We start from the raw sequence: 19,202 nt of genomic DNA, 5'->3' as shown, positions 1-19,202 counted from the left end.
CAGTGAGAATACCTAATGGAAAATAGTAATTTGTGTTTCAGTTCTGTACATTAAACTGAATTTGCAGCCCCTTCTCATAACTAGCATTGAAATGATTGCTGTTTTATCTGTGCAAGGTCATCGAGGGCTTGTAGTTCTCTGCCTTGCTAGGTGACTGGTCGGTCACATTTAACTATGTTTAATGCAGTTGATACATGATATTTCTGGTGAGGACTCCTGTCTCCAAGTTTCTGAGGATTTTGAGTTAGGCAGCCTTTGAAGGACATCGTGTTTATTTCTTAAACACACTGAAGCAAAATTGCACTTAAATCTGTTCCTCGCTGTCAGTCTTGTAACTTTGGGAAACTACTTGACTCTCAGAAAATTGCCTAGGTTGGTTCCATATCAGAGGTACACCTCAACAGACTCTCTCTCCTGAGGCAACTAAGGTCAAACTTTGGAAAAAAAAAAAAACAAACCACAAACCCCCCCCCCCCCGTTTATTTTTGTAGGGATGCATTCCCATTTGACATATTTAGCCCTACTAACATAAACCTCTTTATTTTCTCTTGCCATAGACTGAAGGTTTCTCTGGAGCTTAATCTTCAAGATGAAGTTCTTATTAGCGGTTTTCTTTTTTGTCTCGTTCTCCTTATGGGTTGAAGAAGTCTGTTCCAAAGAGAAGTCTTCAAAGAAAGGAAAGGGGAAAAAGAAGCAATATCTATGTCCATCGTATGTTCCTTATTTCTTTTATGCTTTTGGATGATGGTGATCCTGACATATTTTTAACAGTGGAAATGATGTGGCAGTTGAAGTGGAAGGTGGAGCTTTCTGCTGAAAGAATGGAGTTTGCAGTGGGAATGGGAGGAAGGGGGTTTGACCAGCTAAGTTCTGTCAATGAGTGTGTTTCTTCTGCAGCAGGTCCTCTGTTTTAAAGACAGGAAAAATCTAAGCCATAGTAAATCGTTTCTTTCTTTGTGGGGGATTCCAGCCCAGTGTTTTGCTATTTATGGGGGCACAGTAACATCGTCCCACAGTGCTGTGCTGTCTAGCATCGTGTTACAGGTATGTTTAGTAAAGCAAGCATGCAACACTGTGTACTGAAATTCAGTTTCTGGTTAGCTCAGTTCTGCAAGAGAAGGCTTGCCCTACCCATATTCTTATTGCGTGTTCAATAGTAGTAAGGTCTTCAGCATCTTCCGTCAATGGTTTATAGTGCTATAACTTTTATGGAGATGGATTGGCTGTTGCTATAAAGCGTGCCCTTATGGAATAATGTCTCTGTAAAAATACAGAAATTAAAATCTGTGATTGCCCAGCTGATTAGAAAGCGTATGCTGGACATCTATGATTATTCGATGTTAAAAATACGCCCTCTTTATAATGCCTACTACGTTTTCAGTTGTGATCCATAGGACAATGCAAACGTTTTATTTGTGAGTGCCTTTTTGTCATTTTCTTGGCCAGCCTTGCTCATCTTGTTAGTGTTATGGTGTAAATAACACCATAGGAAAAGATTGATGGAATATAAAAAGTTGCAAGTAAGCATAGAAAAGCGCTATGCCTGAAATCATAAAATTGTTTAGGCAAATTTAAAACACATTTCCTCTTTGACCACAAAAGAAGAAGACTAGAAGATGGGACTGGCTATTTAACTTTAATAGACTTTTTCCAAAGGAAAAAAAAAGTTAGAATAACCAGACAGAAGCAATATTTGAATAATACTTTTTAAAGTTCCCACTCTTTTTAAATATTGACAGTGATGTTTATTTGTGAGTCCAAATTTTTAGAAAGTTTCTATGTATGGTGTGTGTTTTCATTTTTTTTTTTATATTAAATCTGAAAAAATGAGATGTATCTTTGAATTTGAATACATGAAGATACAAGTCTCAAATGAGATCACAACTCATCTGAAATGACCTCTACCCATTCCAGCCCCTTTGAATAGTTCAGCTGAGCTCTGGAATGGAGCTTTTGGTCTGAGCTACCGTGAGGATTTGTAGCAGGGAGAGAAATGTCGTAGTTCCCAGGACAGGCATCAGCACGGAAATCCTCAGAAAGTGAGTTACACAGCTGGGAACTGAATCCGGATTTTCCATGGTCTTGTCGAAGCAGCCAGCATTTCCCCCTGTTCTTGACTTGGTCTTAATTAGAATTCAAAACACTGATGTCATTTTGTCTTGATAAGTGGGTGGATTTTTTTTGGTTTGTTTGTTTACTCTTAAGCACGGTATTCCTTGGTACCCTGTTCTTTTTGATACCAGCTGACATTACAGACATTAAATATGATGTCATTTGTCACCAACATACTTGAAAAGCATTGAATAAATGCTGTAATTTTCCAAGTGATGCTTTTACATGCCAACCAGTTGAAGATTTCTGAGAAAATACTAGTGGAATCCAGTATTTGTCTAATGTATCACGTGTGCAGTGTTGCTAGCTAAAATTAATTGCTGAAGCAATAAACCCTATCGGATTTTCTGAATAATGAATAAGATGTCTATATCTTACTTGGCTGAAGTTCACAGCTTGAGAGACAAGCACTTGTAATAGCAGGGTTGCAGGACTGCTGTGTTTGTGGCTGGCCTCTAGAATACCTCTCATGTGAATGAGCAATGAAAGTCAGTTCTGTCTTGCAGAGAAATTAACTAATGCTCAACTCAGGCTATTGATGCCAAGCTTTCAATCAGCGTGTTCAAAATAATGTTTCACAAAGCTTCTTGACGAGGTGACACTCTACATTATAGAAAAAGGATGCTTACTCTTAATATTTTTTTTTCTGTGAAAAAAATATAAGGAACCTTTCCTCAGAAACAAACCAAAACACAATGCAGTGGAGTGGCAATTAAGCGACATCATAAGGATTTACTCAAAATAGTCTCAAAGGAAGTGGTTGAATGAAAAATTTACTAGTAAAGGACAAGAGAAATCTTTTAGAAGAATGCATTGTGTCTTTTTTAAAGAAAATAAATAGGATTTTGCATTATTTATAAAACGGAATGGTACAAATTCCTAATGGAAACATAAATTCGTAAGTTAAAATCTTAGTCTACTTTTAATTTACGTTGGTTACTGGTGCAATAAAATTTAAAGCTTAATTGTAACAAATTATTGCCTTTCCTTACAACATGTGAAAAGCTAGATTTTAGCTCCTCGAGAGAACAAAAAATCACACTAGTAATTATATAAGGAACAGTCTTCTCTTTACAAACTTTATAATGAAATTCAAATGTATGCAAATAATTTTCCAGGAAAGATTTATGCTGAATCTGATGTTACTTCCTGAGTTCCTTAGTTTGGTGTTAAGAAATGGATGGTTATAAGACTGATTTGGGACTTTAGCATGAATTTGTTTGTATGAAAACTGAGCATACTTGAACTTTCCTTTTATGGCTCTCCAAAATACATGCCTTTTGCCAAATGCACCCCTCTGGCATGAAATTAACTACTATTAGAGTAAGTTGAAAACAAGCTGATTAGAAACCCTATAAAAAGTTCATTATTGTCTCATAAACAGATATTTGCTTCCTTCAATTAGGAAAATTCTGTTTTGTACCTTAGAGCAAAACCTCTTACTTGCGATTATTCATAATGCTGTACTTCTCAGTGCATTGTGTGATAGTGACATGATTTGCCATCTTATTTTCATTTATTTCTGAAACATTTTTTCTCAGCTTTTTTATCGAGGGGTTTCATGCTTAATCACTTGGTTCTTATTTTGATTTAGTGCTTGCTCAGAACAGATGTAAGATTTCACATCATATATTTAGATCATTGTCCTTCTTACCTCAGGCTTTCCAAATGAAACAGAGTAATTATACCTGTGCCTGATTCCTGAATGTTTGTTGGTTAGCAAAGAAATTGATATATTAGGTCTAAAGTCGTGTAACAGGGAGGTTTGCAACATAAATCTGAGAAGCTGGCTTCCACAGATGTATAGTGCAATAAAATATAAAGCTTTAGTGTAACAAAACTCTTGCGTTTTGTCTCCATGTAAAAAATTTTAAAAAATAAAATAAAAATAAATAGGTCCATCTCTTCAAGAAAAAAATTAAGTCTTGTGGATTACAGTCTTCTGTTTACAAAGCTTATTTTGAAATTCGCTGTACTGAATACAGTTGATTGCGATACAGCTGTAGATGGATTTAGTCACTTAACCTCTTTGTTGATCATAGAATACTCATCAGCTGTATTACCTATTACTTACTCCTTATTAACTTCTTCATAATTCCTCATAATACCTGTTTCTGGTAAACATGTTGGACACTTAGCTGTGACTTTTTCTAAGAGCACTGCTGAAAAATGTTTTCCCTTTTGTTATGTCATAATAAGTACTTCAGTCATTTTATGATGTTTGAGCTGCTGCTGTTATTCCCGCAATCCTCAGTAGCCCAGAAGTGCTAAAAAATTTCAAGGTCTCTAGACAAATGAAATTATAAGGAAAGGAAAGTTTGCTTATGATGGTGTTATAGAAGGCACGGAGATGTTAGAGTGTCAAATAGCAGCTAACAAAATCACTTATGACTGTGCTCATAATCACAACTATCCCTGTTAATTATAGTTTTAGTGTGACTCAGCTGTTCGCTTGCACAGTGTTCATTTCTGAAGATCCCACAGTGTCTCTTAACACTGCGGCGATGCTGAGAGTATAACCTCAATCACTAAATCTCATTCTTTTGTCTGGATATCAAGGCTGTGCTTTTAAAATAGTGTCCCTCCTCACCTTTGTGTGTTTTTCCACATGGAGATTTATATCCATGTAGATGGTTAACTAAATACTGTATGATATCTATGGAGATGTCTTTACCCACAAAGCAGGAGTACAAGTCATGTTTTGGCTTGTATTCAATAAAGCATATCAGCTACTTTGGAAACTGTGAAATGGCCCTCTAAGCCCTCCAGAAAACATGGCTTGTGCCATCTGCCAGGGCAGAGGCTTAGAAAGGTCACAGATGCCAAGGTTCAATAAACAGCTTCTTTTAAAAAACAACAACAAAAGACAGTGGAACTATGGAAAAAAGCCTTTGATGTGTTTCAAACAGAGAGTTGTATGAAAGCTTGCCTGAAATTTCTCATGGTTAACTGTCAGCTTCTGACACTTTCTTCCCATAAAGACTAAAGTAGAAGTTCAAAGTGTATCTTATGTTTTGTATCCTCTATACCTTCCCATGGACGAGGACTTTTTAAATTATATCAAGTGTTTGGGTATACATGCCCTGCCTATCAGCCCTGTGTGTTCATCATCAAAATGTAAATGGTGGGAAAGTGGAATCACCTCTGTCTTCATTCAGTCTTGTAGAAGACACTGTTGATAGTTTGTGAACATTTTTATTTGTAGGTATGATGGGAGGGTTGATACAGTTTGTGGGAAAAGGTGGAATAAAGTTGAAAGAAAAGCCTGAATTTGGTTGTGGAGGCAGTTACATCTCACAGTCATTCTGAAGATAAGTACATTGCGGAGCCCAGGTCTGTTTCCTATAAAAATTCTTGTGTCCCATAGTACAGCAGTTGGTCAATGGTTTAATTATTCTATAGCATGTAACTCTCCTGGAAAGCTGTGATCCTGGACAGATAGGGCCACATTCCAGGAGGTTTGGGAATTTGTTTTCAGATTGGATAAACATGCTGGGGAGTAAAAGATAAAGCTATATAAGCAAAACCTAAGTTCTCTTGTAAAACAGTAATTAAGCATGGTAGGCTGGTTCTCATTCAGAAATTCTCTCTTTCAGTGGGCAGCATTTACTGCATTCTGAACACTACATTTTGTGTGGTGAAGTTACAGACTTTGTATTTCATATACAACCTCCAGATGGAGAAAATACTTGGATCTGCAGGTTAAATTACACCCACTACAACTAAGTGCAAGAAAATCCATAGCAATAAATTCTGTTCTCAACTCCACCAGATGGATCTTTGAAAGATAAATTATATAGAATGTATCTCTACTTAACACTTTCCACTTATACCACCATACAAGGTGGTTAGTTTTTTCCAAGATCCTTAGATAAGTACTGTATTGCCTCAGTACTTACGCATTTGGGCGTAAGAAAGTGGGACAAGGAACTGATGTGGATAAATTATTTTTAAAATGTCTGAAGTTCTGTTTAAACATCTGGATGCTAATCATGTTTCATCTCTGCATGCGATATCAGGACGTGACAGGATGCACCAGGTTCATTATGCACAAGGGTCACTTAGGTCGGGACTTCAGCAGGATGCAGAGATGCCTAAGCTAGGAGCAAACACGCTAATTTTAAGAAGTGGAAGCATGGTTGGCCTGCTGTGAACAGTACTAGTCAGACTGGGTGAAGTACCATGCTAACCTGGTTCTACTGGTTTGGGGACTACCGACTCTGTGGTGGGCAGATGAATCAGCTTGCTTTTCTCAAGCTTAGGGAATAACAAGAAGGCACTTCAGATTACCATATAAACATTCCTTGAGATGTCTAACCCTGGCAATGTTGAATGTGAAACTAAAGCTGGACTTAGAGGTTTCTGATAGGCAAGGACTGAAGTAGTGACGCGAACTGAGCTATTCGCACCACCCAGCTTCAGGAAGGTTGCTTACATGCCCACATCAGGACACTATGCTCTTTGGTCTATCTACTAGGTGGTGGAAGACGAGCCATTTCACCCCCTCAGTTCAGGGTTCACAATTTGGGGTGTCCAATCTGGGTTTCTGTTTCAAATTCCATGATGAAGGAACCTTTCTCTTTGTTTACCACACTGCATTACCTCCAAATTTAGGTACTGAAGTTGCATATGTAATTTCGTGTGTTTAGCTGTCAACTGCATTTGTGAGGGCACATAAACAGTTATTCAGAGTTCCATAGCTTTAATGTAATTTGAGTGATACCACTTTGCGTTGGAGGCATCGTAATTATTCTTCCTAGTAACAGAGATGTCACCTGGTACAGTTTGAAAATGTAGCTCTTAAGCATGCTAGAGATCATAGAGATCTCTCAGAAGAATTATGTAGCATCTCATTGATTTGTATTAACCTGATTTTATGCTTTGAATTATTGCACTCAGAAAATCAAATGCCTGCAAATCAGAACACCAGTAGTTTATATTAGGGCAATAGTACTTACAATATATGGTGAGATGATAGATACTGTAGTTCCAAAAATTTATTTTTAACATTCTCAGATATACACTGCTGTGTTATATGACTAAAATGTCAGTTTCCATCACATAGATTAGTTAAAATGTACTAAAATCTGTTGTTTCAGCATTATATAGGAAATTTTGCTGGAGATAACTGAACAGTGTGAGTTGGAATGTATATTTTTGTCTGTCAGCAGTAATCTACAAATATGCAAAGACAAAGCTAATGCTAGGTTATCCAAGCTATGCACTCTAAGCAAACACCAACAACAGAATAAGCATGCTACCTGACTGTCGGGACTGCAGTGTGTTATAAGATGGCCTGTGAATACATCCCTCTGACATGACTTTTTTTTTTTTTCCCAGTTGTCATGCTGTAAATAAAAAGTATATTCGTGTTCTTTTCTAAAACTAGAAATTCTTCAGCATAATGGGGTCTTAAGACTAAGGATCAGGGCAATAGGTCAATTAATACAACAGCAAAAGTTCTCCTTCCCACTTGTGTAGAATGTTGTTTATATTCTTTTCTCCAGTCATCCTCCTGTAGCACTGCGTGTGATAAGGACTCCTTGTAACTTCAGTGAGCTCTGAGAGGCTAAATGTCATGATAACCCACAGAGATATAATGTCTTCTGACACATTTGCTTAACGCAAATGTAATGAAGCTATATAAATTTCAAACTAAGTGTAATATATGCTTCCTTTTGCTGTGCATATCTGCTTATCTAAATTTCTGGATTTTGATTAGTGAATTATGAAAAAAAATTCGGTTGCCAACAATTGAAGATGTTAATTGTGTTCTTCAAAGGCAGTGATAAAATGTGTAGAGCTGCTGTGGAAGAAGAGGTGGGCACCTCACTGCATATCCTGTGAAATACAGTATTTAAAGTTATTCTTTTATTCACCAGTGGTACCAGAAGTAACCTCCCAAAGACTAGAGAAAGGCCAGTCAAATTACACAGAGATGTTATGCTGAAAGACTAACTGTACTTTGTTTTCTTTCTGGCTTATGAGGACACTGTTTGTAGAAGTGAGAGCACTTTTGAGAATACTGATTGTTTTCTCTTTTTTTTGCAGAAAAAGAGAAGTCATGCTTTGGGTTTGGGGTGTCCGTGGGTGGGATTTTTTTCAAAAGTTTTATTTAGGCCAAATTCTTGTTAAGGCAATTTCTAGCTTTACCATTACTTGCTTTTAAATTCTCTTTATGGCAACTGTGACACTTCTGTTGCCTTACCCCTTGGTATTCACCATATCTTGCTTAGAACACATTAGTTACTGTGAAGAGTGCTACAGCATTTCCATTTCTTAATGCTTTACAACAGCTCCGCATACATTAACACAGGTTGAAATTAATGTATTAAAATTACAACGCATGCCCTAAGTGGTGGACATCCAAGGGAAATCTTAGGCTAGTTATCAGCTTTTCACAAATGTGAAAATTGTAGGTTGAATAATAAAAAGTGGTAACTGCTCAGCTGGTGTGAGTGTTGTTATATGGGAATCAGACAGCCTTCAGCAAATTGAAGTACCGCTTCTTTCAGGAAGGGAGATAGCTCAAATTCTTTTTCTCTTGGGTAGTCTGCACACTTGCCTATCATTAATTCATTCCAGAGTGGCCGATTAAGCAGGGCTGGTGGTGGCTTTAGGTAAATACCTTAGGCATGAATAGTCCCAGCCTGTTTCTCCAAGCGCCTAACCCATCCCATTCACTGTTTCGTTAAGTCGTTCTGCTCATCTATCACTCTGAAAGTGTCATAACCTCTTAACTCACCAACAGCTACGCATATGGTTTATTGATTTGCAGGTGAAATTTAGGCATTTCCATCAGCAAGACTGTCTGAAGGAAATCCAGTCCTTGTGATGATGTTTAGTTGCATGAGTGCTGTTCAATGATGGTAGCTCCATGACAGCATGCTGTAAAAGACCACAGTGAAAATATAAGTGATACTCAGCAGAGCTTTTTTCCCAGTAATTATTCCAACCACCTCATTCAAAGTCACCTTTAAAAAATAGCAATTAGTGACTCTCTGTGCTTCTTCTCCCAACCCAGAACAGCCAATGCCATTGTATTTCCCTTGGTTCTTATATGAATGAGGATAAATGTGCGCGCATTACACTTGTCTAAGTAACAACCTGTGGAAGATGTGATCATGATGTTCTTTAGTAGAAAGCAGTGCTGCCACATCTTCTTCCCATCACTGTCTTCCCAGCGCAGTAAATCCCCTTTGCCTGATTTGTGGATAACCTTTGAACAAACAACCTGAACGGATGTTTGCATTAATGTACTTCTGCAGTGCAGCTCAGGTCTCACAAAACTACCACCTTATTCCGCTTACTTGAAGAGACAAATATACCTGTCAGCTGTATTTGGCTTTCTTTTGCTGTTTGATGCTCACTCATTTAATTTTTCAGACTTTTTTCCTCTTTTCCTTATTGCATTTAATTGTATTTATCTGTCCTTGTTACCCCATGTGGTCCAGATTACCATTGTCACTATTTAATAAACTTCTTTTTATAATCCGTAGCAGAAATTTAAAAAAAAAAAAAAAAAATTTGTTTGTTCATTAGTTGTTGTTTGGTTTCGTTTTGATATTTTGTTAATATTGGGCATATATGATGTAGAAAGAAATCCTATTGCCTGTGTTAAGGAGACCCTCCTTTTATAAAATTTCTGTAGGCAGCTGATGTAGATGTTGTAGGTTTTAAGATGTGCGACTTGCAAGGAAGCAATGCCATGAACCTTTTTGTATCAGATATAATAAGGTGTGCAGAGTGTTTGCCTGCCTTTAGTTAAATGAACATTATTTTCTGTTCTGTTACTTCTACAAAATGAAAGATAAACTTAACATTTACATTTATGTTTTGCTATTGTCCAATTAGTGGTAACTGCAAAAAAGCATACAAAGCTGTTTAATGAAATTTTTTTAGCAACCTGTTCATTGGTAAAGGTCATCACTGAAAACTAAATATAAATCTCAAAATTACAGAGGTAGAATAGACTAGACTAGACTAGACTAGACTAGAATATTTCAGTTGGAAGGGACCTATAGTGATCATCTAGTCAAACTGCCTGACCACTTCAGGGAATAAATTAGTTCTTTTGCATAATGATCCAAATCAAAGTCAAACATAAAAAGGTATTATCACAAGCCTGAGAGAATTGTTTGAAGGTGAATTTATCAATTATTCAAAGGGGCTGGAACACCTATTGCTATTTAATCACTCTAATATTAAATTAGCAGGGGTTTATTGTACACAAGACATACTCGTGGAAGTTAACATATGTTACTGAAAGTAAAAAGTTCCTTGTTTTGTTAGTGTGCTATTTATCTCTGGGTTAGTTCTGATAGAACAAGTAGTTCACCTTGGGTGGTTGTTAAATGTCACAGAGGTTTTAGTGCGTTCGCAAGAGATGGGTGGGGAGTTATATACTGCAGCCACTTAATGCTGCTGCACAATTTTTTCTCCTCCGGTGTGTTACAGTTTAAGCTATACTCAGGGATACACACTTTTTGGTAGCTACATCTTGGGGTAGCCTTCAGAATTCATACTAATCCTGCTAATGACTGGTGAGTAGTCTGAAATTTCAAGGAGGGGTTGAGTGATTACTTACTGTCACAGCTGAGTTTAGACATACTTTTCTCACTCATGTATAACATCAAGCAAATGCATGCAAATAGTTAGACAGATAGGCAACTTCAGGTTTCAGAAATATCCTGGATACAATAGGGAAAACATGAATCTATTTTGTTTCTGAAGGATAAAATACTCAAAGGGTATCAGAGAGTATGACAGAATAAAATGCAGTTATGTTATCATAAATGGTTGACATATTTTTAATAATAAGGAACTACTTCACAGGTTTATTGATAAACATTTTAGCTGTTAAATGTTAACTGAAGAGATAAATCTCATTGTGAAGGCAGAGCAAGTGCTACCAAGTCAGCAGATCTTGTTCATTTGCTGTTATTTTTTTCCCTTGTGGTTTGAGTTTAAACAGTTGATTTCAAAGGTGGGGTTATTTGTAAAAGCTCTACAAGGGCTAGGATCTGGCCTCATCTCCAGTTTTCAATCAAATAGTGATGTCATGCAATGGTGGCAGTTATTTATTAATTAATTAATTTCCCAGAAGTCAATAAGGAAGGTGCTGAAGAGGAGTTACTATAATTTGACATCTTAAAATCAGGAGGTCTGATACCTTCATACCCTTTTTTTTTTTAAGCTGGCCAAAAGCTTTTCAGAGAGTAAGTATTTTCTTCAATAAATGTTTGGATAATGCAGAAATCCCAGAGGACATGAAGGAACCTGAAAGATGAGAAGAAAACTAGCAGTGAACTGAGATACTCTAAAGAATAACTCGTAGGTCTGTCAAGCTGACATTGATATGGGAGAGAATGATGAAAAGAAGAAATTAGGCAGGGTAAAGGAGGCAACAGCCGCTGATACTGAGTATGGAAAACATTTGGAGGTACTGATGTTGATGCGTACGACTTAAGCCTCTGTAGGGTGTTTGTCTTATTTTTACATGGCATCTTGGTTACTAAATTATAATGACAGAAAGCAGAGTATAGTCTTCATAAAATGGACAGAAAAGCAATTAGAAGACAGGTTTCAAAATTAGAAAACATCACTGAACAGGTTCTACAGACAACGTACAAATTCATTTACCTGACATTATCAGCCTGCTAGGTGCTTAAAGGACGTGGGGTGAGGACTGATGCACCCTTATTGCTTTTTATTACACTCAATTTCATGTTACTCTTGTAGCTACATTTACCTGTCACAGGTTCCTTTTAATTTTAGCACTGTTTTTAATTTAACACTCAGCACAATAACAGCAAGGTAAATTGAGATGTTTATACTCCCCCTGCAAAACCAGAGAATCCAATGCCTGGTTTGCCATAACAAAGCTTTTATTAGCACTTGACAAAGAAATTATGCAATTGCTCCAGCTCTCGGTGGAATATCTGGCACTGGCATGGAGAGCAGGAGACTGCCAAAAACCTCTGCATGGTTTGGCACCTACAAAGTAGCTGTCAGTTTACTTATGTTCCTAATCTGGCAGTCACTAAAAATAGTTCAGGTGGCTGCTTTCTACTGATAAAGAAATCATGTCCATATGGATATTTATGTTAGGAGGGAAGGGAACAATTAGTGAATTGCTGTTTCTTTACTTCCAAGATTACAATTAAGAGTATATAGGAGAGTTTTTGCGTTTGTTATGGTTTCTTGAAAAATACTGAAACGTCAAAATGAAAGGAAGACTATACAGTGTGGAACCTGAAAATGCTGGACATACTTTTCTTGTGAAATGGCATTCATGGCATGACTTTAAAATTACTTAAGTTTAAGCACACTGTCTTAATAGTTTTTAGTATTTTAGTTTTAGTATTAAGACTGTTTCTGCCTTAATAGTAACTAATGCACTTTTTTTTTACAGCCAGCAATCAGCTGAAGACCTTGCAAGAGTACCTGTTAATTCTACCAGCAATATCTTGAATAGGCTATTGCTCAGTTATGATCCCAGGATAAGGCCTAATTTCAAAGGTTTGTCAGATATTTCAGCCTTTTTTTTAATCTTTGGAACTTAACTTTTGCTCTTTTCATACATAGAAAATTTATATAGAGATAATATTCACAACTTAAATTCCTGATTTTTTGGGTTTTTTTTTTTTTTAAATGGGACTTTCCCTAGGTAGTGTGAAACTGCAGAAGGTATTTACCCTTTTGAGCTGAAAGGTAGTATGTTAGGATTTTGTGATCGTAATAATATGTGATGCTTTATTATTATTATTATTAATAATTATTAATTATTATTATTTTAAAATATTTTAGAAAATATTTTAAAAGTAGAATTAGATTTTACAGAATAAGTTTTTAAAATATCTTTTTATCCCTACATTTAATTAGATTTTAGTTGTATCTCTGCTTTACAGTATTTTAAAACATCAAAATTCTCTATAGATATCCTTTAAGGTGGCTTTATAAAAATTGAGATCATCAGTAACACTGTTTGGAAACCGTACAGTTATTAAATTCTTTAAAGATGTGTTAGTAAAACAGCTTACACACTTAGGGATTTCAAATAGGTAATGTATTTAAACACATTCTCTGACTTTAAAACGTCTCCCTGGTAGTAGGAATCTTCCATGTAGGCAGATGTGGTTTCCTTACATGTGCAGAAAAGGCAGGAATACATATTCTCTGCAAAACCTCTAATTAAATTCCTACAGCTGTAAGTGACACTTTCCAGGAATTACGTTATTTCCCTACTGGAAAAAGACATAGACGATTTTATAACAATATAGACACTACAGTTTACATAAATCAGTTCTTTAATTTTAAAAATTACATGTAATTATATGTACCTTAAGAGGTATTTTAACATGCATGTCAATAGTATGAGAAATTTGGAAATCTATAATATTTGTTGTGCTTTTGCAGAGACCATTTTCAGATGTTCTGTTTAAGTTTTATAAATGTGTTAAACTCAGTTCTCAGCAAGTGTCCTGCTTCTTTCTTATTCTCTGTAGAATCATATTTATGTTTTCACCACTGAGCCTTTTCACAAAGAATAAACATCCAGCCTATGCTCTACCTGTTCTTCAGCATGATCAGCTTGTAATCAGAAAGCATGTTGCAGATTTCTTTATTTTTTTGATAACCCTGCTGGCAGTCTAGTAAGAATCAAGACGGAAGGAAAAGAGAGGACATGTAATGTTAACTCACAGGGAGGTGGAAGAAAAAGAACATTTTCTGACAAGTGGTTTGCTCATGTTAAAACATTCCTCACACATGAGTGATTTTCTTGGACGGCACTTCCTATTTAAATCTGGAAGAGATCGTGCACACTTGGCTACTAGTGGTGTGGTGGGTGCTCTGTCACACGCATCAGGCATTAAACAAAGTAGTATGCTTATTGCATAACCAAACGCATGACACTTAACTGGTCTGACTTTAAAAAACCCAACAAACTGGTTTAGCTGAAAAAAGCGAAAATTTATCTTAGTGATTTTCTGATGAACCAAGAGATTGTGTTCCAATTTATGTATTAAAAGTACATTGAAATATTTTATGCAGACAGGCAAACTATTAGATGAGACATGTATTACTTTATACTGTATTTGCTTACTCTGTCAAAATAGTCTTCATAGTCTTGTATCTCTTTTGTTGCTGAAAATAGGAAGAAACCCAGTGAATAAAGTATTTGTAACAGTGTAAATGAGATCAGATACGTGCATCTAGTGTACATACTGACACAGGTGCTAAATAAAACTAGTGGACCATAATTAGTTCTCACAACCATCAGGCCACTTCTCCTTGCTTCGTGATAACTCTCTGTTACCACCAGATTAAATGACTGCCAATCAGATCCCGCAGGGTGACAGAGGGCAGATGTAGCAGCTGTCACACCATTCCTCTTCAACTACAGGAATCCTGGCTGTGGAAAAGAGGAAAAAATCCAGTCCATCTTAATATCTTCACAGCTGCTGACTTCTAGAAATTTTTCTTAGCAAATTGGTAACCATTGTAAAATGGACCAGCTTCTCAACTCTCTCACACCAAAGCTGCATGCAACAATTTTTATCTGCTTGTTTTCATACTTTACAGTTATGTACTTGACTTGCACAACAAATTATCCTCTTGCAGTGTAGGTAAATGTCTCATCATAAATCATAAACTGGTAACTTAGGATGATAGATAGTTGTAACGACCTTGACAGTTAAAAGTGTCTGCTGCTAGAAATGTGAATTGCCTCTATCCATTACACCGTGTGCAAAAGTAGTAGTGGATTGTGCATTCTGTGATAACAGAAAATAATGGAGTTTGAAAATTATTCAGATTTATGATTTATGAAATGCTTTAAGCTTAGGACTTTGGACTAAGGATTTTTTTTTCTGTTATCACTAGGTTGAAAAAAGTTTTTGTGATTTCTATTGGCTTTCAATGGAAATAGATTAAACCACAGCTTTTGAAAACTGTGTATATACTAACTTGAAAAGATAAAGTTATGTGACCTTATGAAAAAACATTTTGCATTGTGATACCAGTATAAAGGAGCTTTAAAAGACAGATAACGTACCTTGACTGGATTGTGCAGTTCACTAGATATCTTTTTGTGTGTTTTTTAAAGGAATTCCAGTCGATGTTGCAGTCAACATCTTCATTAACAGCTTTGGTTCAATTCAAGAGACAACTATGGTAAGACTGAAATGAAATTAATATAGCACACATGGAGATTTTCTTATTAAATTAAATTTCAGGCTGACGATTATGAACTATAAAGTAGAAATGATTGTTATGATTGTAGACACTGAGAGTTGAGTTAATGGGGTTAGTGATAACTGACTGTGCTTTATGGCATAAACCTATTAATCTATTTCGCTCTATATTTGTCCACAGACTGTTACAGCTTTTAAAATCTGATGTACATGAAAGGAAATCCATGGTTTCTAAGATGCAAGAAATACACTTATTTCCATAAGTTATTAAGTTCAGGGAAAGAACACATTTGGTAGTATGAATTAAGTAATCTTCCTGAGAGTTAATATATAGGTTACTTGGTGTATTACTGAAGAAAATGCTAGGCCTGTATATGAGAGAAAAAGAACATACATGCATAAGGCTGAAGCATACAGATTCTCTGTTTTATGTAGATCTGAGGATAGGAGTAGATCGTGGAGGAATAGAAGGAAGATGAGTAAAGGAGTAGACGTCTCATCAACGACCATACTCTTACTCCTGTTTATTTACTGTGTGAGAGAGATAAACTGAGAGCAAAGTTTCTAAAAATGTTTCCAGTTCAGTCAGAAAATTTCAACATGTCGGTAAGACTACCAAATAGTCCTTATTACAATTTTGATTTTTTTTGTTTCTTTAAGAAATAAAATCTGTTTCAAAGTAGGAAGTCATTTCAGCAAAGCCCTTTCCAATATTTTGGGACTTGAAGATCATTTTTGCAATGGTATTACCAATAAATAACATCAAAAATATTGCCAAAAAAATACATTTATTGTTGAAGATCTTCTGGCTTTATCAAGGTTTTTCTTTTGTAAAAAAAAAAAAAAGGGAGTACACCATGTCTTGCCGTTACACGGGAAGACACAGCCAGGGCATGCACTCAGAGTGGGAGTTCTGAGGTGCTCCCTGAGCGTCCCATTTAGAAATAACTTTGGTGATCTGCTACATCCAAAGCATTGAGGCAGTTGCCGTTATCAGGCTGCTTCTTTTAATGTTGTGACTAAGGAAGCATTCCTACTTATAATAGCACAGAAGAAAGAAACCATAATATGACTAGTAAATAATAAAACACCTTTTGGCATTGGTGGAAGTAAGTACCCAGTTAAAATTCAGAACCAGCTTACATGATACCCTAATGACGTTTCAGTAGGACTGCAGAGCTGCTCAGAGTTAAACATATGTGATGGCTGAAACGGCTTTTGAACAGCTTGGCCAGAAATTTCTGTTTCGTTAACTGGGAGTGAATAAAGGATTTAGATTTAATTGCAAATGATAATAAGTCAACTTATGGCATTAGTGGGAAGTGATATTAAAACAAAGGATGTAAGTATGCTGAAGATACCTCGAGATTTATTTCCTGAAAACAAAAAGGAGACTGAAGTTTAAAGAGGGGCAGGGAGGAAGAGCAGGAAAATAGGAGTAAGATAAGTGTCTGAGGTGGCAGGTATATTAGGCCAGATGGCCCTTTCAAGTTTCTGAGATTTATTGCATGCTTTAAAAAAGTTACTTTTACAGAATTTTTACAATTCACCCAGATCCAAATAGTAACAAAGCATGAATGTAAGGGGTGTATTTCCCCCCCTGCCAAAATTAAATACACTTTCTACAGCCATACCTGTATGCCTGTCTGTGAATTCCTGATATGGTCACTCACAAATTTACTAGGGTGTTCTGTAAGATAAGTCATGCTCTCCTCCATATTTCAGAACTTTAGACACCATCCTTACTTTAATTTATGCTTTTATTTAGATTTCTACGTCCAGCCAATCACCATGGTAGCTAAGCATGTTTATGTGACGTTTGGATTACTTCTTGATTGCCTCAGTGTATCACAGGAAGCACTGACAAAAGAAATGGTCACTCTGTTCTGCCATGTATCACTTGGGAAACTCTTCCTGCTGCAATGGACATTGGGTCCTGTGGACATTCAGGATCTACAGCTCTCTTGGGGATAGGCTGGTACTTGTCTTCATATGGTCTGGGTAATGCACCAGACAGTAGAAGCAAGTCTCTTAAACTAGGAAAAAACTTGTACCTCCAGAATCACAGGAAAAGTGTTTGCTGAAGCTGACGCACCAAGTCTGTGAAGGACCAGAGGGGCCTCTTGCATTCAGAAAGGAGAGGCATTTGCAGGCAGTAACAGAACTGCTGAAAAAGGTTCCTCAGCGTGGGAGAAGAAAGTGGCTGCCTGCATCTCCGCTGGCTCAGGCATTGGTGTGAATCACAAGGAATATTGATTTCTTGACTGTCCCTAAAGTTACCAGAAGCTACTAAACTGGTTGGAGTGATACTATTACTGATATCAAAAATCTGTGAAATAATACATTTCTAAGTATTTCAGTCAATGAAGCATTGTGATGATTCTTGGCTCTGTATCTGCTCCTGGCTGTAGTAGCTGAGTTCATACATTTTCGCAAAATCTAAGTGGGTGTAAAGCATCCTGTTTTAGCCATGGTAAAGGGGTGATTCCTTCTTTCAGGTGATGGAAGGGTGGGGAAAAATAACCATGGGTGCCAGGTGATTAGAAGTGAGGTGGTGGTAGAAGGCCCAACAAACAAATGCATAGAGTGCCAGTGAGAAAAGGCCATTCAGCATGTCAATCTCCTTTTGTTCAGGCAGGTGTTAAAGTATCTTCCACAAGATGTCCTGTATCCTGCTCTTAGACCTCTCTCTGAAATAGCCAGCTCTGGGCTTAATATCTGGAACTTCTAACTAGTCCACAGGCTCCCCCAGTGTCCCTCACCTTGCCATCCTGGTGGCAGGTTCTGATGGTTCCTCACATATTTCAGGAATCCCATGAAATTATTTTCAATTATTTTTTGCTTGCTGTCCTTCTGGTCCTATGACGATTGCATTCTTAGCTATGCAGTTGGCTCAACAAAAAAGAGTGGAGATTACCTCCCACTGAGGTAGAGTCTACATAGTTTTAAGAGAGAAGGGAGTTTATGGAAAAGCATCAACAGGTTTGAAGTAATACTGGTTTGAAGCAAGATAGCACCCATAATGTGGATCCTATGCCCAGAAGCCTGTATTGTTTTAGTCAAGCCTTTATGAAGAAACTGAAGGTCAAAAGTTTGCTCTGTGTCTAGAAAGGGTCGTGTTCATGTTGTGTTGTTGAATACTCGAGAGAATCACGATATTTTCACACACGTATCAAACAAGTAACCTGGAAAAAATAAACAAAAAATTAGTTAACTACAGAGAGAATAAGAATTTGTACAGCTAAAATGGAGAAGAGCTTATACCAGAGCTGCTACTTTCCAGTAAGCTCCCTTTATCTTGAATCCTGTAACTTGTTTCCTTCTAGCTCATTAGACCACTTGTCTAGGATCCCCATGCTAACTCTGCTTCTGATTTTGCAGGGGTTTTTTTAGACAGCAAATTTGTAGGATAATATGGCGATTATTACACATTTTGAAACTGTTATAGACTGGATGACTAGTCAAGTATTCCTAGGGATAGATCCTTTCTGGTGTAAATACCCGTATAGCTGTAATATTTCAGTTGTGCTGATGATCTGACCCTCTGTCCACAGAATCTATATTCAAGGCTTGTACTTGCAGTGTAACCTTTCTTCACTGACTCAAATGGAAAAACACCTCTTCCTCCTTCTCCTTTACTTTAAAACCTTACAGAAAGGTCTTTTTAGTATTTATGTATATTAAAAAAAAAATTGGTTTCCTTATTTTGATCTTAAAAATGCCGTTTTCTGCTTTTAGTAAAGACAGTACTATTATGCTTCCTTTCTTTGTATGAGTGCAGTTCATCTAGAAAAAGCATTTGCATGATCTTCTATGTGCTCCAGTTTGCAGAGAGAGTTGTATCGGCTATGCCTGGTTTCTGGCCTGAGGAGTTTTTCTGGCCACATGCCCACT

At 36.7% G+C, this 19,202-nt stretch overlaps 1 protein-coding gene across 1 annotated transcript in view; it reads left to right on the top strand.

Annotated features, from left to right (window-relative positions):
* Window positions 1-589: 589 nt before the first annotated feature.
* Window positions 590-19,202, top strand: part of GLRB (glycine receptor beta) — a 46,835-nt gene continuing 28,222 nt past the window's right edge. The window contains exons 1-3 of the mRNA XM_009954354.2: window positions 590-711; window positions 12,527-12,633; window positions 15,221-15,288. Coding sequence (XP_009952656.1) covers window positions 590-711; window positions 12,527-12,633; window positions 15,221-15,288 — 297 coding nt within the window. The remainder of the gene's footprint in view (window positions 712-12,526; window positions 12,634-15,220; window positions 15,289-19,202) is intronic.

Source organism: Leptosomus discolor, chromosome 4 (assembly GCF_034619465.1).
Source record: "Leptosomus discolor isolate bLepDis1 chromosome 4, bLepDis1.hap2, whole genome shotgun sequence".
In the NCBI taxonomy this organism is placed as follows: Eukaryota; Metazoa; Chordata; class Aves; order Leptosomiformes; family Leptosomidae; genus Leptosomus; species Leptosomus discolor.
Note: the sequence above shows the minus strand (reverse complement) of the source record. Positions and strands in the feature narration are given on the sequence as shown.